Source organism: Macaca fascicularis, chromosome 1, assembly GCF_037993035.2.
Source record: "Macaca fascicularis isolate 582-1 chromosome 1, T2T-MFA8v1.1".
In the NCBI taxonomy this organism is placed as follows: Eukaryota; Metazoa; Chordata; class Mammalia; order Primates; family Cercopithecidae; genus Macaca; species Macaca fascicularis.
In genome coordinates this window covers 61,917,822-61,945,250 of record NC_088375.1, presented here as the reverse complement: position 1 = coordinate 61,945,250, position 27,429 = coordinate 61,917,822, and the positions used below count along the sequence as shown (strand labels likewise).

The window sequence follows — 27,429 nt, the reverse complement described above, 5'->3', positions numbered from 1 at the left end:
CAGCACTTTGGGAGGCCGAGGCGGGAGGATCACTTGAGGTCAGGAGACCAGCCTGGGCAACATGGCGAGGCTTTGTCTCTACTAAAAATACAAAAATTAGCCAGGCATAGTGGTGTGCACCTGTAATTCCAGCCACTCGGGAGGCTGAGGCAGGAGAATTGCTTGAACATGGGAGGCGGAGGTTGCAGCAGTGGGCTGAGATTACACCATTGCACTCCAGAGCCCAGGTGACAGAACAAGTGAGACTCTGTCTCTCAAAACACAAACAAACAAACAAAAAAGAATTTGGGAGATTTATAAACCCCAGTTAATATTCCAGATTTTTTTTTTTTTAAATGGAGTCTCGCTCTGTCACCCAGATTGGAGTGCAGTGGTACAATCTCAGTTCACTGCAACCTCCACTTCCCAGGTTCAAGCGTTTCTCCTGCCTCAGACTTCTGAGTAGCTGGGACTACAAGCATGCACCACCACACCCAGCTAATTTTTGTATTTTTAGTAAAGATGGGGTTTCACCATGTTGGCCAGGCTGGCCCCAAACTCCTGACCTCAAGTGATCCACCCACTTTGGCCTCCCAAAGTGCTGGGATTACAGGCGTGAGCCACCGTACCCGGCAATATTCCAGATATTAATATTCTGGCACAGTAAATATACTCGAATTGGGGAGACTAGACCTGGATTGCTACATCATTTTACATCTGGAAAGGGCTTTATGGTTTTTCAGTGTGCTATTTCTTTTCATTCTCCCAGTGAAGTTCAGTGAAATTCAGCAAGATTCAGAAAAAGAGGATTATTCTTCCACCAGACAGATCCAAAACTGAGGCCCAGGAAGTTCACATAGCAAATTAATGGATGAGAGTCGCTCCAGGGCGCTTTCCCTGACCTCAGGACAGGTTGGCTGCCATGCTGGAACCTCCCTTCTCTCACTCACCTGGTTTGCAGGGAATGGGCTGAATGGGTAAGGCCAGCTGGGAGTCGGGGGTGACAGGCAGAGGTTGGTGGCTTGGGGGGAAGGCTGGGATCATGACATAAGGCATGTTAACCTGCTGAAGGCAAAGAAACGCTGTGTGAGTCCCCAGGGACCCAAAGAGCTACCCAACTATGGTCAGCCTACGACACAGAGAATGGACCCATGGACAAGAGGCACAGGGGATAAAGCAGGGACAGTTTTCTAAAGGATCCCACTGACCCTAGGCCACCTCTGTGGGCCCCTGTCTACCTGCCCTCAGATCTCAGCTGGGGAGGAAGACAGGCCGGGCTCCTCCCTCAAATCAGGGAAGGAAGACAGGTTGGAGGCTAGAACAGAAATAACCCTCCTCGGGTCAAGCCTGAGTGATTCTGCTCTGGTGCTTTAACTCGGTGCACATCCCCTGTCCCCAGCACCCTCCAGGCTGGTGTCAACTCCCTCAACCACCTCCCATGCCTCTCTGGGTCTCCCTTCTGGTTACCTGGATCTGCTGCTGAAGGAGGTTGATCTTATGCTGCTGCTGAATCAGCTGCTGCTGCTGCTTTGCAATCTGGGAGAGGGAAAGAGTGGGCAGAGGGGGTCACAGACATTAGCCCTGGGGCCCAGAGCCTGCCCAGCCCTAACCACGCCCTGCTTTCTACAGTGGGGCAAACCGCGGAGTGGGGTGGCAGTAGGGAGCAGAGCAGTCAGCCCTCAGAATTGGTTCTCCTTTTGTAGGAAGCTCATCCCTCCCTCCAGGACCAGGAGGCTGGGTAGGAAGCTGCAAGCTGCTCTTCCTGCAGAGTCCCTTTCATACCCTCCTACCCTGACCCCGCACAAGGGCTCATGAATCAGTCCAGGTGGGAATCCTACAGCCCCTGGCCATAGACCCTGCCCCGCCTGCCCCCAGGCCCCAGCTTGCACTGGTGAGGCCTGCCCCTAAGGCACCCTTCTCTAGGTCCTGACACACTCCTTTTCCTGGAAAGAAAGCCACACCCACCGAACAGGACCTACCTGCTCCTGCTGCTGCCGGGCAAGCTCCATCTGCTGCTGCTGCTTCTCAAACAGCATGGCAGCCATGTTCTTCTGCTCCGAGTGGGCTGTCAGGAGCTGGTCCCGCAGGGTGGACAGCTGGTGGATCATGACCAGAAGCTGGAGCTCCTTCTCTGCTAGGCTCTCTTGGGTCCCTGCTCCACAGTGAAACAGCCCCCATTGAGACTTTTTATTTGTTCATCTGTACATCCATCCATCTATCCACCCATCTATCAAAAACTTATTGAGCAATTGCTATGTCCCAGGACCATTAGGGGCTGAGCCACAGAGATGATGACACAAGATGCTTGCCTTGAAGGGGGTTCTTCATGTTGCTACCTGGCAACTACTAGCCTAGAAGTTCTCCCCTATTAGCCACGAATTCCAGGCCCCCTGAAAATGCTGACAGTGGGACGTCTCAGCCCCAGAGCCCTGGGCCTCTTGAATGTCCTCGAGTGCTCAGCACCACACAGGGTCAGGGTGGACAACCATCCCATCAGAGGGATCCAGTGGGACACACTCCGGCTTTGAAGCAAGACAGCTCTGGGGTCAATTCCCATTTCCACCCGTGCTGCCTGTGAGCTGTTAGGCAAGTTACCAATTTCTCTGCACTTTAGGGTTTTTAGAGTCTGTTAAGTGGGCATAATGACAGTCACTTCAGAGGGTTACTGTGAGGGATAAATGAGCTAATAGAGGTCAGGCTTGGTGGCTCACGCCTATAATCCCAGCACTTTAGGAGGCCAAGGCAGGTGGATCACTTGAGGTCAGGAGTTCAAGACCAGCCTGAACAACATGGTAAAACTCCATCTCTATAAAAATGCAAAAATTAGCTGGGTGTGGTGGCACATGCCTGTAATCCCAACTACTCGGGAGACTGAGGCAGGAGAAGTGCTTGAACCCAGGAGACGAAGTTTGCAGTGAGCCAAGATCACACCACTATATTCCAGCCTGGGCAACAGAGCCAGCTGTCTCCAGGAAAAAAAAAAAAAAAAAAAAAGAAGCACTAACATATACAAAGCTCTTAGTCCAGGATCTGGAACGTGGTCCTCAACCAATAAATGTTAGTGCTTCCCTGACCTCCAGTTTAGCTCCTGTCTGATGCAGCAGTTTATTCCTGAGTGCCTGGCCACAGACCTTTTTTTTCCTTTTTTCTTTTTTTTTTTAAACATTGGAATCACTCAGGGATCCTTTGAGAAGTATAGAGGCCCAGGCCCCTACCATGCCCCAGGGTTCCCATTCAATAGGTGGGGGTGGAGCCTGAGCATCTCTATGGTTTTAAAGTTCCCTCTGTGGGTGTGATCGATGACAATGCAAAAATGATCATTCTGGCTGGGTGCGGTGGGTGGCTCATGTCTGCAGTTCCAGCAATTTGAGATGCCAAGGTGGGAGGACTGCCTGAGCCCATGGGGTCTGAGACCAGCCTGGGCAACATAGTAAGACATCATCTCTATTAAAAAATATATAAAAATTAGCCTGGCTTGGTGGCAGGTGCCTGTGTTCCCAGCTACTCAGGGGTCTGAGATGGGAGGATCACTCAGGAGGTTGAGGCTGCAGTGAGTCAAGATTGTGCCTCTGCACTCCAGCCTGGGCAACATAAGGAGACCGTATCTCCAAACCCCCCCCCCAAAAAAAAGCAAAAACAAAACAAAAAAATCACTCTAAGGAACCCAAGCCCATTAATCACTACTTCTCATTCACTTAGTGAGGTCCAACTGACCTAGAATTAATTAGAGTGAAAGGGAACTTTCTGCTCATGTTACGGTTAGACCTGGGAAGTGGCAATGACATGCCTGAAGTCACAAGGGTGCCTGGTGAGAGCCCAGATTCAGAGTCATGGGATTTGATTCCTACCATGCCTCTCCTGCATGGGATGAGTGAGACCTAATGCTTGGGGCCCCCAGGCGAGGGATGGTGATGACCCCTAAGGCCAGGCAGGAGCCAGATGGCACAGGATAGGTATGAGGGTACCAAGAACTGCCCTGCAGAGCCAGGCTGCATGACCAGACCAGAAGAGAGATGGGGTTCAAACATCTCCCCCACCCCCGACAGGCCTTCACCTTTGACATCTTTGGCTTCCATAGAGTTCCTTCCTAGAAACCTCTCCTTCCAGTCACTGGACAACAGCTTCTCGATGGCTGGCACCACTGGAAGACAGCAAAGGGGTGAGGAATAACCGTCTTAACAACACCTTCCTGCCTCAGGCTTCTGCTTCTAACTAGGGCAGACATCCTACCTTCTTTCAAATTTCGATTGAAGTCCAGCTTCTCCTGGCTTCCAGAGGCAGCCTCCGACGCTCCTGGTCTCTTGGGTTCCGGGGACCCATTACCCTCTGGAGAGCTACAGTCCTGCAAGACATACTGAATTGTCACCATCACCCCCAGGAGAAGGGGACAGGCTGCAGGGAGGGCTGGGAACCCCAAAGATGTGTACCCTGAGGGATCCCAGCCCTATCCAGGTCCTACTTCTCCACTCAGTAGGCCCCTTTGACCTCTACCTGCCCAAGCTTTGTTCAGGAAAAGAACAGAAGATTTCAAAACAAAAGACCTGGGTTTCAGTCTAGGCTCAGTGACTCACACAATGCTTGATCCCACACAAGTCCCTCAACTGCTCTGAACCTGACTTCCCTCTTTTGAAAATGGAAATATTAATACCTCCTCTGTCACAGGATTGTTGCTGGGATCAAGGGAGTTAATGCATGTGAATGAGGTTTGCCATTGCAATCAGGGGCCAAAAGTCACCTACTAATTATTACTCCCTTGAACACACCCACTACACCAGCAGGGCTGCAAAGGGGAGCAGGCTGGGGCTGGCAAAAGTTACTCAAACTCCCCACTGCCTGCCTCACTCCTCTCATCAAAGTCCTCCCCATTCTTTAAGGCCTAGCTTGAGGCTCTACTTCTCCAGGAAGTCTTCCTCGATCACCAGTGCCCCCACCCTCCAACCCCCTCCTCCAGGCTGGATTCTTTCTTAGAGCCCATAACTCTCCTCATTTTCACTTATTTGGATTTTAATTATATGTTACCTTTTTACATCTCCTATATGAAATCAGAATTTGTAGCAGTTGCAAGAATCCTTATTAATCATGTAGCTCAATTCTCTTGTTTTAAGGGTGAAGAACCGTATCATCTTTAACAGTGACCTAATTCTTGCTTGGGTAATTAGGTTGATTTTCCCAAATCACCTGAAAAAGCTGGTAGATGACTTTTAAGCCAGACTTTAGCATGTGTGTTCTATCTCCCCATCTAGTCCTCAGAAACAAGGACTGGGTCACACATAGGTGAACAGTCACTATCAAGAGAGTGAGTGAGTGCAGGCGTGAATCCAGGTCCTGCTCTGATAGGTGACTCTGCTTCCAGCCTCAGACTGAACTTGGCAGTGCCTCCCTGCTTCCCTGCACAGCGTCTTACCCCTATGATCACCATTTCTGCCTGTATCTGCTGCCATCTAGGGGAGTGGGCCTGTCCAGTCTAGCAGAGAGCCCAGGTACAGCGCATGGGTGTGAGGATGGAGGCAGGGCGGGAACACTGACCCAGGAGCCCCTGAAAACCTGGGCTGGAGCTTGGGGGTCAGCACTATCCTGAGAGGCCCGGGCTGGGTCTCCAGGCTGAGGTTCAGCGGCAGTGGCTGAGCCCTGGGGGGCCTCATGGCAAGGCTCTTTCTTCTCCTCTGACTTGATGGTGCAGTTCACCATGGTGCCAACGCCATCCAGGGCCAGCTGGGCAGAGATGGGGCTCCTCATGGACATCCTGGGGGAGGGACAGAGTGAGCTGAGGTGAGTCCCCGGTCATAAACTTCCGCCCAGAGGCAGTGATCCTACTGTTTGCTCCCCTGACCCCACCCAAGTGCCTCCTGGTGCCCGTCACACGGGCACACTCACGGAAAGGGCAAGCCTACTTATGAACCCACAGAAAAAAATCAGCAAAGGCTCTTGTATCCCTCATGCTTTTTTGTTTTTTGCTTTTTAAACAAAAAGTTCTAGAGAAAAGTGGGCCCACGCTTCCGCACGCGCTGCCTGTGTAATGCTGGGACTACAGGACTAGTGGACTGACCAGCCCAACTAACGAGGCCAGATACTGACTGGTTGTCTCTGAGCCCAACAGAGTTGGGAAGAGAGAGAGAGAGAGAGAGAGAGAGAGAGACAGTGCGCATCTGTCTGTGTATGTTTGTATGTATACAAATGCTTCCCTGCCCCGACTCCCTCACTCTGTTACCTAGTCTGGAGTGCAGGGGTACGATCTCAGCTTACTGCAACCTCTGCCTCCTGGGTTCAAGTGATTCTCCTGCCTCAGCCTCCCGAGTAGCTGGAATTACCACGCACCACCATCCCCAACTAATATTTGTGTTTTTAGTAGATATGGGGTTTTGCCATGTTGGCCAAGCTGGTCTCCAACTTCTGACCTCAGGTGATCTGCCCACCTCGGCCTCCCAAAGTGCTGGAATTACAGGCGTAAGCCACCATGCCCAGCCTACAAATGCATTTTTATAATTAGTTTCCAAAACTTAAAAGTCAAGAGATAGCACATAAAAATCTAAATTTGAACTTCTAGCTCAATTGTCGTTGTGGCAAATATTGGCTGGAATTGAGTAATGGGTATTTCTTATGGACAGGCCAGTCTACCTTAGCCTCTACACTCCTACTACTCCCCAAAAAGGAAACCAAGTATTAACTATATAAGACATATAGTCTTCTATATATAAGACATATAGTCGTCTTCTTACAGTGGAGACAAGGTAAAAGTAAATGATTTCTTACTTCATGCATCTATCAAAAGGGGGGAAATAGCCAGGTATGGTGGTTCATGCCTGTAATCCCAGTTACTCAAGAGGCTGAGGAAGGGGCATCACTTGAGGTCAGGTGTTTGAAGACAGTCTGGACAACCTAGTGAGACTCCCATCTCTTTAAATAAAAAAAGGGGGGGGGGTGGACAGAGGGGAATAACAGACTGAGATGATTGGCTTTACAAAAAATATTTTCCAATATCTAGCTAGAATCTCTCATTTAGAGTATGGCCACTATAGGCATTTGAGTTTGCAGTTCCTAGTTTAAGCACCTGGTATACCTGGCAGACCCTCTTGAGACTCTGCACCTGCTGTTCCTTTCCTGTCACATCACTGTCTGGGACATCTGAGGAGCTGAGCAATCGTAGCATCTCAGGGAGTGGTTTCCAGGGGTCATGCCAGGCTTGGGCAGAGCAGCAGATGCCTATCCTCCAAAGTCACTGGGGCACGCATCTAGAGATGCGCTCTGGAGTCTAGTGGGAACACACAGCAGGTTCCAGCTACGCATGGGTCCTGCCTCAGCTACTGACTAGCCCAGTGACCTAAGGCAAGTTGCTTAGCTGCTCTGTACTTCAAGTTTCCTCACCTGTAAAATGAGCATAGTAAGAGTCCCTACTCTACAGGGCGGCCGTAAGAACTAGGAGTTGATATTTATATGGTACTTAGAACAGTTCGTGGCACCAGTAAGCACTGATCTGGTGTTTTGTTGTTTTCTTGTGTATTACATTTCCAAATACCATCACATGATCTGGTGTTTGTTAAACCACTACTAGTTGGAATGCAGTATAAGGACCAGCAGCTTCAGTATGCCTTGGGGGCTTGAGAGGCAAAGTCATGGGTCCCGCCCACCAGAATCTCTGGGAGTAGGCCCTCCAGGTGATTCTGATATGCACGAGTTAGAAAAGCACTGTTAAATAATTTTTTAAATTTTTTTTTTGCATGGAGATTAGATGTTTGTAAGGTACGTAAGGCTAGGATTAGGAGGTATGTAAGGCTAAAATCAGATATAGTAAAAATATCCCTACAGTAAAAAATTCCTTAAACATCCCAGGCGCAGTATGGTATTTAAATATTGCATCAACTATGTATGGATGCATTTGGATAGATTGCATCAACTCTGTAAAATGTTTGTTATGTATTATGAAACATGTATTGTATATAATAGAGTACATGTAGAGTATTTTAAATAAGTAAATATTATAATTGAATAAAATATATACAATCAGTCCTCTGTATCATAGGTTCCACATCCATGGACTCAACCAACCTCAGATCGAAAATATTTAAAAAAGAAATTTCATCTGTCCTGGGCATGTAGACTTGTCATTATTCCCTAGACAATACAGGGCAAAAACTATTTACATATGATTTATATTATATTAGGTATTATAAATAATCTAGAGGCACAGGGGCTTATGCCTGTAATCTCAACACTTTGAGATGCTGAGGTGGGAGGATTGCTTGAGGCCAGGAATATTGTATTTTTTTTGTAGAGACAGGGTCTTGCTATGCTGCCCATGAGCCTGAGCAACATAGCAAGACCCTGCCTCTACAAAAGAATACGAAATTTAGCTGGGGGTGGCATGCGCCTGTAGTCCTAGCTACTCAGGAGGGTGAGGCTGGAGGATTCGCTTGAGGCCAGCAGTTTGAAGCTGCCAAGATTAAGCCACCGCACTCCACTCAAGGTGACAGAGTAAGACCCTATCTCAAAAATAATAACAACTGGCCGGACGTGTTGGTTCATGCCTGTAATTCCAGCACTTTGGGAGGCCGAGGTGGGTGGAGCACCTGAAGTCGGGAGCTCAAGACCAGCCTGACCAACATGGAGAAACCCCGTCTCTACTAAAAATACAAAATTAGGCAGGCATGGTGGTGCATGCCTGTAATCTCAGCTACTCAGGAAGCTGAGGCAGGAGTATTGCTTGAACCTGGGAGGCGGAGGTTGTGGTGAGCAGAGATGGCACCATTGCACTCCAGCCTGGGCAACAAGAGTGAAACTCTTGTCTCAAAAATAATAATAATGATAATAATAACAATAAATAAAAATAAGGTGTACGGAAGGATGTGAATAAGTTATATGCAAATACTATGCCGTTCTATATCAGGGACTTGAACATCAGCACATTTTGGTACCTTTGGGGGTCCTGAAACCAACCATCTCAGATACAGTGGGATGACTAGACAGTCTTACATCACTTAATAGCATAAACATGTTCTGAGAAATGCATCACCAGGCAATTTCTTTGTTATTCAAACCTCATAGAGTATGTTTACACACACCTAGATGGTACAGCCTACTCCACACCTCGGCTGGATGGTATAGCCTATTGCTCCCAGGCTACAAACCTGTACAGCATGTTACGTACTGAATACTGTAGGCAATTGTAATGCAATGGTTAAATATTTGTGTATCCAAACATCCAAATATAGAAAAGCTACAGCAAAAATACAGTAGTAGAATCTTGCAGGACCACCGTCCTACATGTGTTTGGTCGTTGACGGAGACGTTGGTGGGAAGGCAGCGCATGAGTGCATGTGTATTTGATTTGATTTCACCTTGCCGATCAGATCAGACTCTCCTGCTCACCCACTTTCAAAGTGTAGGGTTCCCCAGGGTCTGGGCCCCAGGATAGGGCACTGCAGAGAGGGGCCTCCCTGACCATAAGAAGAAAGGCCCCATCCCACCTAGATGCAGAGAAGAGAAGAGACCCCGGCCCAGCTCGCTCTGCGGTCCCCTCCTGCAGCCCAGGGGCCTGGGGAGAGCGTCCAGGAAGCAGGCGGCTCAGCCCATCCGGGCACCGGGAGGGGCTCAGAGCCAGGCCGAGAGCAGGGGGGTGAGAAGTGGGAGTGGGCGCAGTCGGGGAGGGGGTTTTATCCTGAAGCCGAAGGCAGCAATTACATAACAAACAAACCCTGGGCTCAAGCTGTGAATTAATCAAACCGCTGAAAATAAAACCTTCCTCTCAGGAACTTCAGACAAAAGAAATGAAAACAACCAGGCTGGCTGGAAAATAAAAGGCAGCAGCACTGAATGGGGGACAAAAGGAAGCCAGACAATAGGGTGTTGGACAAAAGCAATAAAGCCAAAGGAAGTGTGACAGGCGCACAATGCGGGCCTGTGGGCCTCTGATCCGTTGGCTCTGCACCACCTCACTCACACCCACCGCGGGCACAGGCCGGCCACCGGGTCCCTCCTCACTCCAGACTTGGGTCCTAAGGGTCTCTCCTTCATTCTGTCCCAACTTCAGGGGCTTCCAGCTCCTACCTCGAAGCCTTCCTGCTGCAGCCCAGAAATCCCAGCAGCAGCCGCAGCCTCCGGGAGCATGGTCAGATGAGCGGGACACAAAAGTCCAAGGTCTCCCCAGCTGGGGATGGTGAACAACCATCCATCCCTGGAGCTGATGGTGGAGGCAAAGGAGGCCATCATCTGTCCTAATTAACCCTAGGACTGCACGGCCCAAGATTGCAGCCACTTGCCACACGTGGCTACTAAGCACTTATAATGCAGCCAGTCCCAACGGAAATGTGCTGTGAGCATCAAACCCACCCCAGGTTTCGAAGGCTTAGTACACAGAATAGAATGTAACTAAGAATAGAATTCTTAGTACACAGAATAAAATAGCTCATTAATAATGGTTACTGATTACAAGTTGAAATTCTTTCTGGATAAGTTGGGTTAGAGAAAATACATCACTAAAATTCATTTCACCTATTTCTTTTTATACTTTTTTATGTAGCTACTAGCAAATATTACACATGCAATTCCCATTATATTTCTGTTGGACAGCGCTGCATTAGGACACCTCCTCCCTTTGAGCTTTTACACACACTTAGCCTCCATGGTCCCTCCAGCCAGGCACCATGGATCACCCTTATATTAGGGAGCCTGTCTCCTGGCCCTCTCAGCGGCCTACCCTGGCCTCCAGCACAAAGACAATGGCTCCTGGTGACCAGCCAAGCCAGCTTAGAGGTGTCAGTCTGTTCACTAGGGCTTGGTGCCCACCAGATAACCCTGCCCAGACAAGGGCCCTTCCATCCTCACAGGTGTCTGGCTCAACGGCAGGTGCTGGGCACTGGCCCTTAGTTGGTATCCTCTGGGCCCACTTGTCTGTGAAAAGGCAACAACCCAGGCGCAGTGCCACCCCGCCCCCACTGGAGAGCATCTCTGGGTCTCACCTTTGGGGGAGAGGGTCCCTGGGTACCTCTTTTACCTCCCTCTCCCCCTCCCCAAGCACAGGTCTGCTTGAGAAGAGCAGCTCCTTTCCCTGCCCTGTCTGGTCTTAAGGGAACCAAGCCCCCGCCTGCCATGGCCCAGAGAGACGCAGGTGTCTCTGTGAAGAGCATCAGTGCCAGGCTCCAGATCCTAACCATCCCAGAGAGGGGAGTGACGGTCCCATGATCAACTAGATAAGGGAGGAAAGGGAGCGAGATGGAAAGAGAGGGGTCGTTATGTGGTCACTGCTCTGTCACTCTGCAGCTGGGGGTCTCTGCACAGTCTGTTTCACCCCTGCAAGCTGTGTCTGTAAAACAAGGGTCCTGGAGGGAGTCAGGGGACAACTTGGAAGACCCACAGGGTTTGAATCCAACAACCTGGGTTTAAATTCCTGCCCTGCCACAGGCTAACATGTGTGAACCTAGTCAAGTTAATTAACCTCCCTTAGCCTGTCTCCTCATCCTTACAATGAGCACAATAACCCATATCTCACTGGTGTCCATGAAGATTAAATAATACAGGGTGAATATCTATCTATAAGTTGTGCACAGTCCAAGATGCTCTGAGAGTCAAGTGGTTGAGAGAAAAAGACTCTAGAGTCAGATAGACTTGGGTACCTTTGAATCCCAATTCTGACCAATCATTGCTGTGCAACCTTGGGCAAGTAACTTAACTTCTCTGTGCCCATTTCCTCCTCAGTAAAATGGGAATAAGAAACTCAACGTGGAGAGATGAATCTTCTGTTGACAACACCAGACCCTATCAGAGTGCCTATTTTACATTCTCATGGCACTTTGAACTTGACCTTAAAAGTATTTGTCACAGTTGGTAATGATACCTTTACACACTTAATTTATTTTGGAGTTGCCAGGCACGGTGGCTCATGGCTGTAATCCCAGCACTTTGGGAAGCTGAGGCAGGCAGATCATCTGAGGTCAGGAGTTTGAGACCAGCTTGACCAACATGGTGAAACCCTGACTCTAGTAAAAACACAAAATTAGCCAGGTGTGTAATCCCAGGTACTTGGGAGGCTGAGGCAGGAGAATCGCTTGAACCTGTGAAGCAGAAGTTGTAGTCAGTTGAGATCGCGCCACTGCACTCCAGCCTGGGCAACAACAGAGAAAACTCGGTCTCAAAAAAAAAAAAAAATTATTTTGGATTCACCCAGTAGCCAAAAATGTACCTGTTTCTGCTCATCATTGTAGCTCCAGAGCCTAGCACAGTGCCTGAAACACAGTAGGTGCTCAATAAATATTCTTAGAATGACAAGAGAGTGACAAAGAATTCAGCAGCACAGCACAAAGCAGGTCTGGATGCTTAACAGGTGATGGATACTGCTAGGACTATTAGACAGCTCCTGCTCTCTCAGGCTTTTCTCCCACACCCAATTATCCTCTGCTGTCTCTTCCTTGGGTCTAAGTTCTTCCTGTGAGTTTCCTAAATACCCCAAGCAGCAAAGTGAGTCCATTTCCTTTTCTTTTTACCTTGGGTCAGATAAGAAACAGTTTCCATACTTTTTAGATTTAAAGACCCCGTTGGAGTCCACCCTTAAGTCTCCCTTTAGACTTTGCAGAAACTAAAATAATCCCTCAAGTTCCTTTACTCCTTTGTTACACAGCATGCTCCTTGCTTCAGTGATTTTCCATGTGGCTCCGCAGGAGGTTTTAAGGTCAGTAACCTCAAACTCCGCTGTCCCAAAATGCCCAGAAGCCAGAGAACCCTGGGTCCACAGGATACAGGCATTACTGGGCTCCCTCGGTTTCCACCCTAGTCTGATGCCTTGTGGTCAGAGGCCACAAGTCCATAGGGTAGCCCATCAGCCCCTCGCTCGGATGGAAGTGCTCCTGTGTGCCCGGTTTCCTCTCTTGCCCAACCTTAACACATTTTACAAACAGAGAAACTGAGGTCAGGAGATGTCGAGTTCACACAGCTTTTTGGGCAGCACTGCTTCAAGACTATATAGAATGTCCGGGCGTGGTGGCTCATACCTGTAATCCCAGCACTTTGGGAGGCCGAGGCGGGTGGATCACCTGAGTTCGGGAGTTCAAGACCAGCCTGGCCAACACGGTAAAACCCCATCTCCACCAAAAATACAAAAATTAGCCAGGCATGGTGGTGCACGCCTGTAATCCCAGCTACTCAGGAGGCTGAGGCAGGAGAATCGCTCGAACCCAGGAGGCGGAGGTTGCAGTGAGCCGAGATCGCACTGCTGCACTCCAGCCTGGGTGACTGAGTGAGACTCTGTCTCAAAAACAAACAAACAAACAAAAAAAGACTGTATAGAGTCAGAGGCCGTCAGCCAGCTGGGGCGCTGAGCAGCATCTCCGCTCTGCCCTCCCTTCCTTCTCAGGAACCCACCTCACAATCCCTCTTCCGTTCTTCTTCCTCCTTGGTCTTATCTCACCCAAGCGAGCATCCTTAAGAAGTGAAGACCGCGAAGGAGAAGGCTCCAGCCATCTTCACCCTTGACACGCAGAGCCTTGAGTCTCAGCTGGTGCCTGCCAGGCCCTGGGGCCCCCAAATCCAGCACCTGGGACAAGGTATAGAGAGGCACCCGCCTCCAAGGAGCGACAGTGGCTCAAAGCATGGCCCTTATATGACAAAGCCCGCTGCAGGTGCCGATCCTCTTCCTTTCTCCTCCCCACAACCAGCCCCGTCACGGCCCCTCTGACCCCCACCAACCCACAGGTGCACACACACCTAGCCCCTTTCTGCCCCAAACAAATCACCAGCCACTTCCTCTTCTAACCAGTCAACCACCGACCCTGTTGGATTGGAATCAAAGGAGTTTTTACTGTCAGCCCTTCCTCCCTCCACAACGACAGTCTTCCCCCCCACAAAAAATATCTAGATGAAGATAAAGATAGAGATAAATTCCAGTCATCGTAGCATGACGGGTGACTCAGACGCTGGGGTACAGGAAGCCTGAACAGACAGGCAGACCCTCTGAGAGGGCCAATGGCTACACTTCCCCACTGGGCACACACTAAGCCCCTCCACTGCTGGCTCCCACTCCCAAGCTTGCCCTGAGTGGGTGGTGCCAAGGGGCATCACCAGGGAAAGAGATCCATGCAGCAGGGGTGGGGCAGGGCTTGAGTCCCAGGGGAATGCCACTTCCTCTGAAAGCCTCCAGAGAGCTGAGAACCTCAGGCTGCCCTAAACAATAGCCCAAGGCGTGGGTGCCCAGAACAGTGCCCCGGTGCCACATCCTGCCATTCTTCTCACAGACCACACCCTGCCACCCTTCCTGGCTACACCCGATCCTATCTCTAATGTTTACTCAGAGCTGGGAGCTGGACTGGCTGCAGGCTTGGGACAAAGCTTTCCTAAGAGTCCCTCTCTCCCTTTCCAGCCTCTGTGGGCCCTGGGGGGGATCAGATCCAGGGCACGGCCAGTCTGGTTTAGCCCAGCTCAGGGGGGCCACAGCCAACACTCCCTCAGCTGTTTCCCGGTTGGCCAGGGTGGCCAGGGTGGCATTCACCTGGTAGAGCAGCCAACACCAGACAGCGGCTAGGTAAACTCCCAAGCATGGGAGAAGAGGTGCTTCCCCGCAGCGCCCCAGGGACAGAATCACAGTCCAGCCTGAGCTTCTGTGGCTGCCGGGACTCAGCTGACCCTGGCCCAAGGGCACAAAGGAAAGCAGTGGCCAGGGAGAGACTATAGCTGTGATGTTCCCACCTGGTCCTCAGGCCTTGGAGGCATCTGAGTCTTCTCCCAACCCAGTGAGTGGGTCGAGAAAGAGACAGATGGGGCTGCTTAAAAGCGCCGCTGGGGCTCCCAGTGTGATGTGGGCCTCCAGAAGGCCCAAACTGAAAAGAGGTCAACAGTGTCTCCAGGAGGCCCCTCTCTGGAGGCCTTCCTGCCTCTAGGACCTGATCCTGTCTCCAGGTTCTCCTGCACCCCAACAGTGCTAGAAGGCAGGGGCAGGCCTTATCCTTGTCTCCCAATGGCAAGGCCAAGCCTGTGTCCTGGACAGGTGAGCACCTCTGGCTTCCTGCAGGGACAGTGCTCATCCTAGGGCCAGGAGATGCAGAAATTGTGCAGCTGAGGCTGACTGGCCATGTCAAAGGCCCCTTGGGGGATAGCCCTGAATATTGACCAAAGGAATGGGAGGCAAAAAGCAAGCATGCAGTGGTACAGCACTTACTTGGCTGCAAACACTAAGTGAAAGGCTCTTCATTCACATCCCTGCTTAATCCTCACAAGAACACTACAAAGACTAAGGCTCAGGGGGCTAGAACGCCCTACTCAGGGCCCAGTAGAAGTAGCATCTGAACTCAGGCCTCACTGATGTCTAAATCCACATCGTTTCATTTATCCGCTGATGCCCTGGCCACTCTCCTCAGCGCGAAATAACAGGCTCTGGTCCAGCAAAGATAGAATGGCCACTGTCTTCACCTCTTACAGGACTGCGGTTTTTTTTGACTTGAGTCATGGCCAAGGAAAACCTAGGCAAAAGAAACCCAGGCAGCTCTGGGAACTTAGGGAAAAGACTTCACCTCTCAAAACTTCCATTCTTCATGTGTAAAAGAGAGATTCCAAGAACTATTTTGTAAGTAAGAGATAAGGTATAATTATAGAATCTGGTACAGAATATACGTTCAGGGAAGGAGGTAAGGAGAGAGAGCCCTAAAGGAGGAAGGAGTCCCTCTCCCTCCCTACCCTCAAGGGCAAGGGGGAGAAGGACTGGCAGCCTATTCTCCTCCCCAGCCAGCCCACCTCTTCTGGAGGCAGGTGGGTGGGTGTGATGACCCAGCATTGCTGGGAGGCATCCTGGTGTGGCTAATGGAAAAAGGACTTTGTCACATGGACCTGTGTCTGAAGACTAGCTCTGTTACGTACCACTAGATGTGTGACCATGAGGAAGTTTCAGTTTCTCTATCTCTAAAATGGAACAAATAATACCTACCCCATAGAGGTAGAGAAGACTGAATATGACGGTGTTTGTGAAAATCAAAAAAATGTTTGCTCCCTGACCCACCGCCCCCCCCTTCCCCCGCATGGTCAAACAGGCAGAAGACGTGCACCTGCGGAACACCGGGGCCCGCCACCCTCTTCCTCCTCCATCTGCTCCATGTAGGGCTCCCTCCCTAGCCTAGGTTATCAGTTTTCTGAATGCCCTGTTGATGTCCCCAACCACCCTGGAAGCCCCAGCAGGTGCCCCACAGTGCAAACAGGCGGAAAGGCTACAAATCTGCCAAGGAAGCCCCACATTCGCAGCGCCACCGCTTATCTGGCCAAGCCACGGTGCCTTCCCTTCCTCGACTGATGACACAAAAGCTCTGCAGAACTCATGAGCTCCCTCATTTCCTCTGGAGCCCATGAGGGTGAAGTGCTATTCCATTAACCCTTGCAGCCTTCTGCCAACCCCAGAGGGAGAGGAAGGTGGGGACTACAGGGATGACCACAGACAGGGGAAAGGACAAGTGCAACCAGTCTGCAAACAGCCATCTTTACCTGCCAGGCTGATGAAATCTCACCTTTGCCAAACACTCCTTCTCCCAATACTGGGGTAGGCTGGGCAGCATTGGCTTCTGCTTGGTGACAAGTCTAAGCCATGTAGACTAAGCCCTCACAGTACGTGGTGAAATGAGGCTCCGGAAGACACGCAGAATTGGTTCAAACCCAGTATCCCTCTTAACTAGCCAACTAGTTTAACTCTCTCAGCCTCACCATGTTGCCCAGGCTGGTCCTGAACTCCTGGGCTCAAATGACGCTCCTGTCTTTATTTATAACTGGGACAAATAGTAATATATACTCACTAGTGAGGTTTCAAAGAGTAAACAAGACAACACAGGCAAAGCCCAGTGCCTGGCACACAGCCGTACTGAACAACCGTAATGGACATTTTATCATTGTCATCTAGATTAGGAGGTGAAGGGTGGAAAAGTGGGAAGCCACTGGGTTCTAGGTAACCCAGTGAATACTTGAGACTTAACCTCTTCACACCTCAGATTCATTGTCTGAAATGGGGGCTAATAATACCTCCTCTCATGCTTGCTGGAGAACTGATAAGTTATTATATAGAAAATACTTAGCACAATGTCTGGCACAAAGCAGACTGGCACTTAGTATTGTGGTAGCTAAATGAAGGACTGTGCTTCCAGCCAGACCATTCAGCCCCAAACCAGTATGTTTCCAAGGCCTCCTGCCACCTTTTTTTTTTTTATATAAAGATGGAATCTCACTATGTTGCCCAGGCTGGTCTTGAACACCTGGGCTTCCTGCCTCAGCCTCCCAAAATGCTAGGATTACAGGCGTGAGCCACCGCGCCCAGCCATCTAAGGCCCTTCTTAAATGTATTTCAAATATCAGCCTCTATGCATCTGTGAGCCCATAGCCCACTCCCAAAATGAGCACTTCCACACAGCATCCTGGCATCCCAAGGGCTCAGGAAAGGTTTCTCTCCCTCTTCCCACCGCAGGCACCCAACTCACTGCAGAGGCAGGAGAAATGGGTCCACGATCCAGATGGGTAAGTGGTACAAGAAAGGAAGAGGAGTCAGTACATTTCATTCACCAGGAAAGCCACCAGGCAGTGTTGACAGGCGCACAGCCTTGAATGCAAACAGTCAGCAAACATACTTCGGCCTCGTCCTCTCCTCCCTGGGATTGTCTCCCTAACGCTCCAGAAAACAATATATACCTTGACAGAAGGTCTAGGGGCTCCCTAAGAGATTCAAGCATCTAGCTCCCAGCTTGGGCAGCCCTTGAGGAGGTGAGCAGCAGCCCTGCGATCACGGTGGCCAAGGCCCCAAGCCAGACTGGCACACCAGCTTCCCGCTGGCGCAGCCCGCTTAAGCCTATGGTGTCGCCCACCCCAGGGGTTCTAGGTGGGACAACACTCGTGCCTCATGTAAGCCTAATCACCACTAGCTCCCCTAACACAAGCTCGCTCATCGGACACCCCATTTTAGCAGCTCTTGCTCAGGCAGCATTCATTCTTCCAGTGAACAAAGTGTTCCATTCTTTTTCTCTCCAAAGGCTGCACTTCCTCTCCCATTATCTACCCTATTGTCAGACAAGCCTGCCACTAAAGCAAGATTTCTTCTTTCATTTTGTTATTTTCATGGTCCTCTTTATTTGTGGGTGGCTGTTTGTTTTTCCTGGCTTTGGTGCCTTTTCAAAAAGGGCAGGGAAGCAAAGGGAGAGAAGTAGCTTAGTCTCTGTTTTCATCTACAATGTTCATCAAACAATCCCCAAAGCAGCCAGCTTTCACCCCAATCTGCCCAGAACCCTGCTTTCCATCACCAGCACCCTTTGGAAACTGAGGCAGGACCACCTCAACCAAGACTTGGCCAAGGGGTGAGATGAAATACGACCTAGGAAGGGATCCTGACACATGGAACCCACAATACTAATAATAGTAAAATGAATAATGGTGACATTCAAGATTATTTAGCAAGGGAATCATGGGCACTGACCAATCCACTGAGGCTCTTGGGACAATCAGATGAATTGGCAGTTGCCAGCCACAAACAACTGGCTGAGACACACTGGTATGTGGCGAAAGACCCCAATTATGGCTAACTATTTTTTAGAGATGGGGTCTTACTCTGTCACCCAGGCTGGAGTACAGTGGCACAATCACAGCTCACTACAGCCTCTCAACCTCCCAGGATCAAGTAATCCTCCCACCTCAGCCTCCTAAGTAGCTGGAACTACAGGTGCATGCCATCATGCCCAGCTAATTTATTTTTTGTAGCGACAGGGTCTTGCTATGTTGCCCAGACTGGTCTTGAACTCCTGGCCTCAAGCTATCCTCCCGCCTTGGCCTCTCAAAATGCTGAGGTTATAGGCATAAGCCACCATGCCCGGCCTATGACTAACGTTTATTGAGCTTTTACTGTGTGCCAAGCACTGTTTGAATCACTTTTACTTATATTAATTCATTTAATCTTTATAATAATCATCTGAAGTAGATCATATTATCATCTCTACTTTACAGATGAAAAACTTGAGATGCTGGCTGGATGCAGTGGCACACACCTGTAATCCCAGCACTTTGGGAGGCCAAAGTGGGGGAATTGTTTGAGCCCAAGAGTTTGAGACCAGTCTGGGCAACATGATAAAACCCCATCTCTACAAAAAATACAAAAATTTGCCAGGCGTGGTGAGGCATGCCTGTACCCCAAGCTACTCAGAAGGATGGCTTGAGTACAGGAGGCTGGGGCTGCAGTGAGCCATGATCATGCCACTGCACTTGAGCCTGAGCTACAGAGACCCTGTCTTAAAAAAAAAAAAAAAAAGCCAGAAAAAGAAAAAGAAACTGAGACACCAACATGATTTGAGCCCAGGCAGTCTAGCATTAGAATCCACCTCTCAACCAGACCATAGGAATCAACGACTTAAAAGCTAAGCATAATCTATAAGGATTTAGCCTTTTAATTCCTTCATTAGTCTTATGAGATAGCTACTATGAGGACACAGAGGTGTAAGGAGCCATTGCCCAAGGTCATAGCCAGTGAGTAGTGACCAAGAAACTGAACCCAGAGACTGGCTAATGAGTCTCTTCTTTTAAGTGTTGGATTATACTGGCTTCTCTTCTACTAGTCAGAGGTCCCAAGAGTCATGGAAGGTTATCTCCTGGAGTCCCCACCCTCCCACCTCTGCTGGGCCAGTGCTGCTCCCACGATGGAAGTCAAGGGAACCAGGCCCTTTGCCCTGGTACAGATGATGCAAGGGAAGTAATAGTCAACCTGGGGCAGGAAAACCCCTGGTTTCACAGGCTACAAGCTTCGCTCACTCCTGCCAGCTATGCCAAGGGACCAGGTGAACATGGGTGAGAAGCTCAATGGAGCCTGCCTGCGCCACTTGCAGACACAAGGTGACTCAAAGCCAGAGTCCTACCCACAGTATCTTCCCCATGAATGAGGTTTCTCGTGAACAAAGGGCAGCATTCTGGAGGGCTCCGGGCTGCCCAGACCCTGACTCCCCTTACATTCATCACCCGTCTGTATTCTGGCCAGTCCTCCCCACCACCTATGCCCACATCTCCCGGTTAGCTTCGCATTCATTCCTGAACTTTCAATAGCATCAGGCAGAGCTGAGTGTTTAGTAGACCCTGGCAACACATATGCCTAATGAATAGTTGTAGTCACTCTTATTTTATCAGTTTTTTCCTAAATATAAAAGGAGTGTGTGCTTACCATAGAAAATCTGCAAAAAAAAAAATTTTTTTTTTTTTTTGCTCTGTCGCCCAGGCTGGAGTGCAGTGGCACCATCTCAGCTCACTACAACCTCTCTGCCTCCTGGGTTCAAGCAATTCTCCTGCCTCAGCCTCCCGAATAGCTGGGATTATAGGCATGCACCTCCACGCCCGGCTAATTTTGTATTTTTAGTAGAGACGGGGTTTCTCCATGTTGGTCAGGCTAGTTTCGAACTCCCGACCTCAGGTGATCTGCCCACCTCAGGCTCCCAAAGTGCTGGGATTACAGGCATGAGCCACTGCGCCTGGCCCCAGCTAATTTTTGTATTTTTAGTAGAGACAGGGTTTCACCATGTTGGCCAGGCTGGTCTTGATCTCCTGAGCTCAAGTGATCCAACCTCCTCCGCCTCCCAAAGTGCTGGGATTACAGGCGTGAGCCACCGCGTCCAACCAATCTGCAAAATTTAAAATAACATAAAGAAAGCAGGTTGGGCAATGATGACTCACATCTGTAATCCCAGCACTTTGGAAGGTTGAGGTGGGTGGACTGCTTGAGCTCAGGAGTTTGAGATCACCCTAGGCAACATGGCGAAGTCCCATCTCTACAAAAAATATGAAAAAATTCCCCAGGTGTGGTGGCACACACCTGTAGTCCCAGCTACTAAGGAGGCTAAGGTGGGAGGATCACTTGAGGTTGAGGCTGCAGTGAGCCATGATCACGCCACTGCACTCCAGCCTGGGCAACAGAGCAGGATCCTGTCTCCAAAAATAAATTTAAATTTAAATTTAAAAATAAGAAAACAATTTTAAAAATCACCCATTTCACATCCAGGAGGTGGCCACTGATCACAATTTGGCCTATTTCTATCAAACCTTTTTTTCTGAAGGTGGTTTTGTTTTTCATTCATAAGCAAGATTTTTTTTGTTTTTGTTTTTGTTTGTTGTTGTTTTTTTGAGAAGGAGTTTCGCTTTTGTTGCCCAGGCTGGAATGCAATGGTGCAATCTTGGCTCACTGCAACCTCCACCTTCTGGGTTCAAGTGATTCTCCTGCCTCAGCCTCCTGAGTAGCTGGGATTACAGGCATGTGCCACCAAGCCCAGCTAATTTTGTATTTTTAGTAGAGGTGGGGTTTCTCCATGTTGGTCGGGCTAGTCTCAAACTCCCAAGCTCAGGCGATCCACCCGCCTTGGCCTCCCAAAGTGCTGGGATTACAGGCATGAGCCACTGCGCCCGGCCTCATAAGCAAGTTTTATATTTATTTTCTCCCCCTTAATAGTACATCAGCAGTTTTCACGTTACCAAAAACTGGGTATTAAAAATTATTTGTAAAGCCGTATTTAATGGCTGCACATCTCCCACTCTATGGCTGCATCATGATTTCCTTTATCCCCATGCCCCATGGTTGAAATGATTCAACTCTTTCAATTTCACATTACTGAAACCTCCTCCTGACCCCTAGGGACGTCCACCCTCCCAACACCTCTGCCAGGTCACAGCCACTCTGCTGCTGTGACAGGAGGGAAGGCAGGGCCCCTAACAGTCAGTGGACCTCGCCTGCCCTCTCTTGATGGGCTGGAGACAAAGGGGTTTAGGACAGAGAATGGAAGCCAGGACGGGGCTAGAAAGCCTGGGCCCAAGGGCCTCTGCAATGCCGCCGCACGTATCTGTGTTTCTCCGGCCTTGACTTCCCCTTAAAAGATAAAGAGCACAATGGATTTTCACTTCACACCCAACAGGATGGCTATTATCCAAAAAAAGAAGGACAAAGAAGAAGAAAAAGAAAAGAAAGAGCAGGAGGAGAATTGGCAAGGATGTAGAGAATTTCTGATGGGAATGTAAAATGAAAAGTGGTGTAGCTGCTATGAAAAACAGATGGAAGCCTGGGCAACATGGTGAAACCTCATCTCTACAGAAAATACAAAAATTAGCTGGACGTGGTGGCTCACGCCTATAATCCCAGCACTTTGGGAGGCTGAGGCGGGTGGATCACGAGGTCAGGAGTTCGAGACCAGCCTGGCCAACATGGTGAAATCCTGTGTCTACTAAAAATACAAAAATTAGCCAGGTGTGGTGGCACCTGCCTGTAATCCCAGGTACTTGGGAGGCTGATGCATGAGAATTGCTTGAGCCCAGGAGGTGGAGGCTGCAGTGAGCCGACATCCCACCACTGCACTCTAACCTGGGTGACAGAGCAAGACTCTGTCTCAAAAATAAATAAACACAAAAATTAGCTGGGCATGGTGGCATACACCTGTGGTCTCAGCTACTTGGGAGACTGAGGTGGGAGGATCGCTTGAGCCTGGGAGGTTGATGCTGCAGTGAGCTGTGATCATGCCACTGTACTCCAACCTGGGAGACGGAGTGAGACCCTGTGGAAAGAAAGAAAGAGAAAGAAAGAAAGAGAGAAAGAGAGGAAGGAAGGAAGGAAGGAAGGAAGGAAGGAAGGAAGGAAGGAAGGAAGGAAGGAAGGAAGGAAGGAAGGGAAGGAGGATAGAAGGAAAGAAGGAAAGAAAAGAAAAATAGGATGGCGGCTCCTCAAGAAATTAGATACAGAATTACCATATGATCCAGCAATTCCACTTCTGGGGATGTACCCCCAGAACTCATAGCAATATTACTCACAACAGCCAAAATGGGAAACAACTGAAGTGTCCATCAATGGATGAATGAATCAACACAGTAGGATATATACATGCAATGGAATATCATCGGCCCTAAGCTGGAAGGCAATCTTGACACATCTATGATGTAGACAAATATTGAAGACATTATGTTAACTGAAATTAGCCAGTCACAAAAGGTCAAATATTATATGAGTCTACTTATGTGAGGTACTTAGAATAGCTAAATTCATAGAGACAGAAAGTGGAATAGAGTTACAGGGGCTGGAGTGAGAGAGGAAGGGGAAGCTATTGTTTAATGGGAACAGAGTTTCAGTTTGGGAAGATGAAAAAGTTTCATGGACAGATGGTGGTGATGGTTGCAAAACAATGTGAATGGACTTAATGCCTCTGAACTACACATTTAAAAACTGTAAATTTTACATTATGTCTACTTTAATCCAATTTTTTTAAAAATGGAGAGAACAAAAAACTGCTAATAAGTTATGCTTTCAGGGCATCTTTAATCTGCAAATGGGCAGAGGCGAGACCATAAACACAGCCTCATCGACTGGCGAGGGGACACCATGGGGGCAGCAGGGCTGGGGAACGGCTGCCTTGGGAGAACCTGTGTTCACAAGGCCATAATTAACATCCCTAATTGAAGTGTCTAGAAGCAGCGAGACCCAGACAGTGCCAGACCTGCCCGACCAACTAGAAGGCCTTCCCTCACTGCCTCTAGAAACAATTAAAGGCTTCCGTGCACAACCCAGAGACAAGGTGTATTTAGGATTTCTCAGCAGAGAGTTAAAGGGACCCGGACGACAAGAAGATAGGGATAGTGGGAGAGATTCAGTCTTCCCCTAAAATCAGTTCCTCGACTTTCCTGGAAATTCTTTCCCGTCGGACGTCCATCTTAGAGTTGGCGGTTTCAAGGCAAGCACTGAGCTGACGCCTGTTTCCAGAACAGCTCTGCCCCTGCCTTGCCATACAACCCTGGGAGACCTACTGTACGGCTCAGGACCCGTGGAAGAAGGTTTACTCCTGCTGCCCTCCCCGCCTGGAGAGGACACAGCACAGTGGTCCAGACCGAAGCTCTAAACCAGAAGGTCTGTGCTCATAGAAGGGAGTGGCAAGACGGAGGCCACCCGGGGAGAGGAAGAGGACTGGGCAGCCTTCCCAGTTTGCAGGGACTCATCCATTTGAGGTCACAGATGCTGGCTTCTGTGGGCCACCCAAGCCATCCTTTTCCTTTTCAATGAATGACAGGCAAGCCCCAAAGTCCCACTAGCCCTACGGTTCATTTGATGCTTCCATTTTCTGATTTGGTGCTTTACTGGCAAACATTATCCCAATTCCCACTTAACCAACAACACATCACAGGGTTTGCTGTGTCTACAGGAGCTGCCCGTGCTCCATGGTGTGATTAAGAGTGCAGGCCGAGCTGACGGCAGCCCACCCCAAGGGAGCCTTGGGAATTTTCTGTGGAGACTGAGAAAGCCACCGGCATCTTTGTTCACCTCTGTCCAAAGAGGGAGACAGATGAGCATCCCTTCCTGGCCCTCTCTCTGCCTCCATTGGGCCATTAGAGCTCCCTGCAGTGCTTCCCTTCCCCCACTGCCTGCAGACCTGACCCAAGGGAAGGGGGTCAACAACGGGGTCACTGAAGGCGCCCAGCTCAAAACCAGCTCAGTTGCTTAGGAAGAATTTAACCCTGTCCCTCCTGGCTCATGACTCTTCACCTTCACAGATCTACCTGTATGGAGGGGAAAAAATAATTGCAGAGAGGGTCTAGAAGGGCCCAGGTGAGAGGTCTGTGGTGTGTGCCATGGAAAAAGCAGAGGGCTCGAGTTTGAGTGTCAACTCTGCCACAAACTCAATGTACGATCCTGGGCTCATCTGATTTCTCTGAGCCTCATCTTTCCCATCCGTAAACTGGAAGTCAAAACACACACACCAGATCCCTAGGAGACTCGGCATACTTATTTTCTAAATGTCAATGCCCTTTACACACTTGGTTTGTAAAGCCCCATACATGTGTAAGGATTCTGATGCTTTTAACTCACTACGGGGCCTGGGACAAACCACCCAGCCTTTCAGGTCTCAGTTTTTCCATTTGCATATGGAATGAATTATTACTTCTTCTCTGAGAGACAAAAGTATAGGTAGGGGAGGGCTCCCAGGACTTTAACGCAGTGGAAATAAAAGTGTTGCTAAGCTTCTGACTTCCATGTTCGAGTTGTAGCCCAGGGCAGGCCACATACGGAAGCTCCTCATCAGAAAGATGATGACAGTGCCTGCTATTTGCTGAGTGGTAACAACAAGCTAAACACTTCACAGATATTTTCTGCAGAGACAAAACCCATTGTATAGATGAGGAAACTGAGGCTTACTTGAAGACAGAATTCCACTTACGGTATGCCTGACTCCAAAGTTCCAAACCATAGCACAAGATATTTGAGAAGAGGTTACTTTCCACAGCCACTCCAAACCCCAATTAACCCTCTCCGCCTGCTGGAGCTGGGTGCCAAGGGGACAGCCACATGGTCAGGGGAGGGGTGCCCCCCACACCCATGCCACCGCCCTCACTTCCTGTCAGGCCCTGCAGGCATCATCCTGAGCACCCAGGGTCCAAAGGTCAGGTGCAGGCTGTTTATTATTATAAATTGCAATTCACCCACAGTTGGGTTTTGTGAATGCGTTTTGTGAATGCAGTAGCTTCATGCCTCAAAGCAGTCCCTCAAAACTGTATGTAAATTCCATAGGTTTCACAGAAATCAATCCTATGTAGTGTAGAACTGTCCCCTTAGTGACCAGTTAGGGTGGGAAGAAAAGGCAGTGTGTTCTCAGCCAGACTCTCATTTCAGTCACACCTGGGAACGCCCTACCTACAGCTAGCACGTGAGAAACAGTTTCTTTCCTTCTCTGGGCTGATCCCTGGGGCCAGCATGGCGAAGTCCATGCCCCAGTCCACCTCCCCCATGTCCCCACATCCCCATGCTGATACACTTGGGACACCAGCTCTCACCCTTGCTTCTTTGACTGAATGGGGGTCACTCCAATAACAGAATAACCACAGCAACAAATAGCAAGGGTAGCCAACGCCTGGATAAGATTCCCACGCACTATTCTAGACACTTCTCATGTGACCCTTTTAATGTTCTCTCTTCTCAAGTGAGAGCATCGTGATTAATGGCATTTCACAGTTAGGAAGCGGAAACACAGAGAAGCTAAGTAACTTGACCCATGCTGCACAGCGAATCTGCAAGTAGCAACCATAGGAGGTGTTACAGGAGACAGTGCCTGTCCCCACCACACACCAGGAAGCTGCTTCCCCTCCTTTCCCAGACCCCACAGAGGCCATGCCCATGACCCTAGGAGGAGCGGCCCCCCAAGTCCAAGTAGGCCCAGGAGAGCTGAACTGTCCCCACCCCAGGACAGACTTCAACAACCACCACCACAGCGACCATCACACTAATATCAGCTCCCACTTACCAGAGCCTTCGATAGTCCAGGTCCTATACTAAGGGCCATAATATATACATCACTTCATTAAATCCTTTTAATCTCACAAAGTAGGTGTTATTTTTTTTCCCACTTTGTAGGTGAGAAAACTAGGGTTTAAGAAGGTTCTGAGGCCACAAGTGGTGGCTCACACTTGTAATTCAAGCACTTTGGGAGGTCAAGTCAGGAGGATTGCTTGAGCCTAGGAGGTTAAGGCTGCAGTGGGCCATGACCATGCCACTGCACTCCAGCCTGAGCGACAGAGCAAAACCTTGTCTCAAAAAAAAAAGTTCTGGGCCAGGTGTGGTGGGCCCACACCTGTAATCCAGCACACTTCAGGAGACCAAGGTGGACTTTGAAGACTAGCCTGGGCAACATAGCAAGACCTTGTTTCTACGAAAAAGCTTAAAAATTAGCCGTGTGTAGTAGCACGCGCCTAAGTCACAACTAGAATCACTTGAGCCCAGGAGCTCAAGGCTGCAGTGAGCTAGAGTCATGTCACTGCACTCCAGCCTGGGCAAAGAAACAAAGAGAGAAAGAAAAAAAGTGAAAAAGAGAAGGAAAAGGAAGGAAAGAAAAAAGAAGATAGAAAGAAAGGCAGACCGAAAGAGAACGAAAGAAAGCATGAACTAATGAACGAACGACAGAAAGGAAAGAAACAAAGAAAGAAAGAGCCAAAGCTAAGAAAGAGGCGGCTCACGCCTATGATCCCAGCACTTTGGGAGCTCAGGTGGGAGGGCTGCTTGAGCTCAGGAGTACAAGACCAGCCTGTGCAATATAGTGAGACCCCCATCTAAAACACACACACACACACACACACACACACACACACACAGAAAAAGAAAAAAGTTCTGTTATTTGCCAGAAATCACAGGGCTCAGAAGCAGAGCCAGGACTCAAACCCCAGTCTGATTTCACCTTGCCCCCAGCCTTCCGACCCAAGGCTACAGAGATGGGAAAAAGGCTTTGTTCCAACAATGAGCTGTTTCACCTCCCCAGACAGCATCTCTGAGGGTGGGGTCTGATCCCCTCACCCCTAGCCTTGCCCAGTGCCTTTCACACAATGAGGTCTTGGTAAAGCTTATCCACTGGATGAGTATCTCATTCATTCAAAAATATACCAAACCATTGGTTTTAAAAAGACATCTAGAGAGCAATATTCCTTGATCCTGAACAATGTAAGCATGCCCATGCTGGAAACTGCTCGTGC

At 49.4% G+C, this 27,429-nt stretch overlaps 1 protein-coding gene across 22 annotated transcripts in view; it reads right to left on the bottom strand.

Annotated features, from left to right (window-relative positions):
* The window catches only part of SOX13 (SRY-box transcription factor 13), a 54,746-nt gene that overhangs the window by 9,082 nt on the left and 18,235 nt on the right, over positions 1-27,429 (bottom strand). For 5 of the 22 annotated variants that reach the window (XM_074033724.1, XM_074033729.1, XM_074033697.1 and 2 more), the window contains exons 2-7: positions 5,506-5,722; positions 4,210-4,321; positions 4,034-4,120; positions 1,959-2,131; positions 1,447-1,515; positions 930-1,044 (exon numbers count right to left, since the gene is read on the bottom strand). Coding sequence is in view for 16 of the 22 variants with exons in the window: in XM_074033697.1 (XP_073889798.1) it covers positions 930-1,044; positions 1,447-1,515; positions 1,959-2,131; positions 4,034-4,120; positions 4,210-4,321; positions 5,506-5,721 (772 nt within the window). In the remaining 6 variants the exon portion in view is untranslated. Of the gene's footprint in view, positions 1-929; positions 1,045-1,446; positions 1,516-1,958; positions 2,132-4,033; positions 4,121-4,209; positions 4,322-5,505; positions 5,723-13,326; positions 13,538-27,429 lie in introns of those variants that run through there. The other 17 variants (XM_074033727.1, XM_074033730.1, XM_074033700.1 and 14 more) reach the window with 7 other exon arrangements.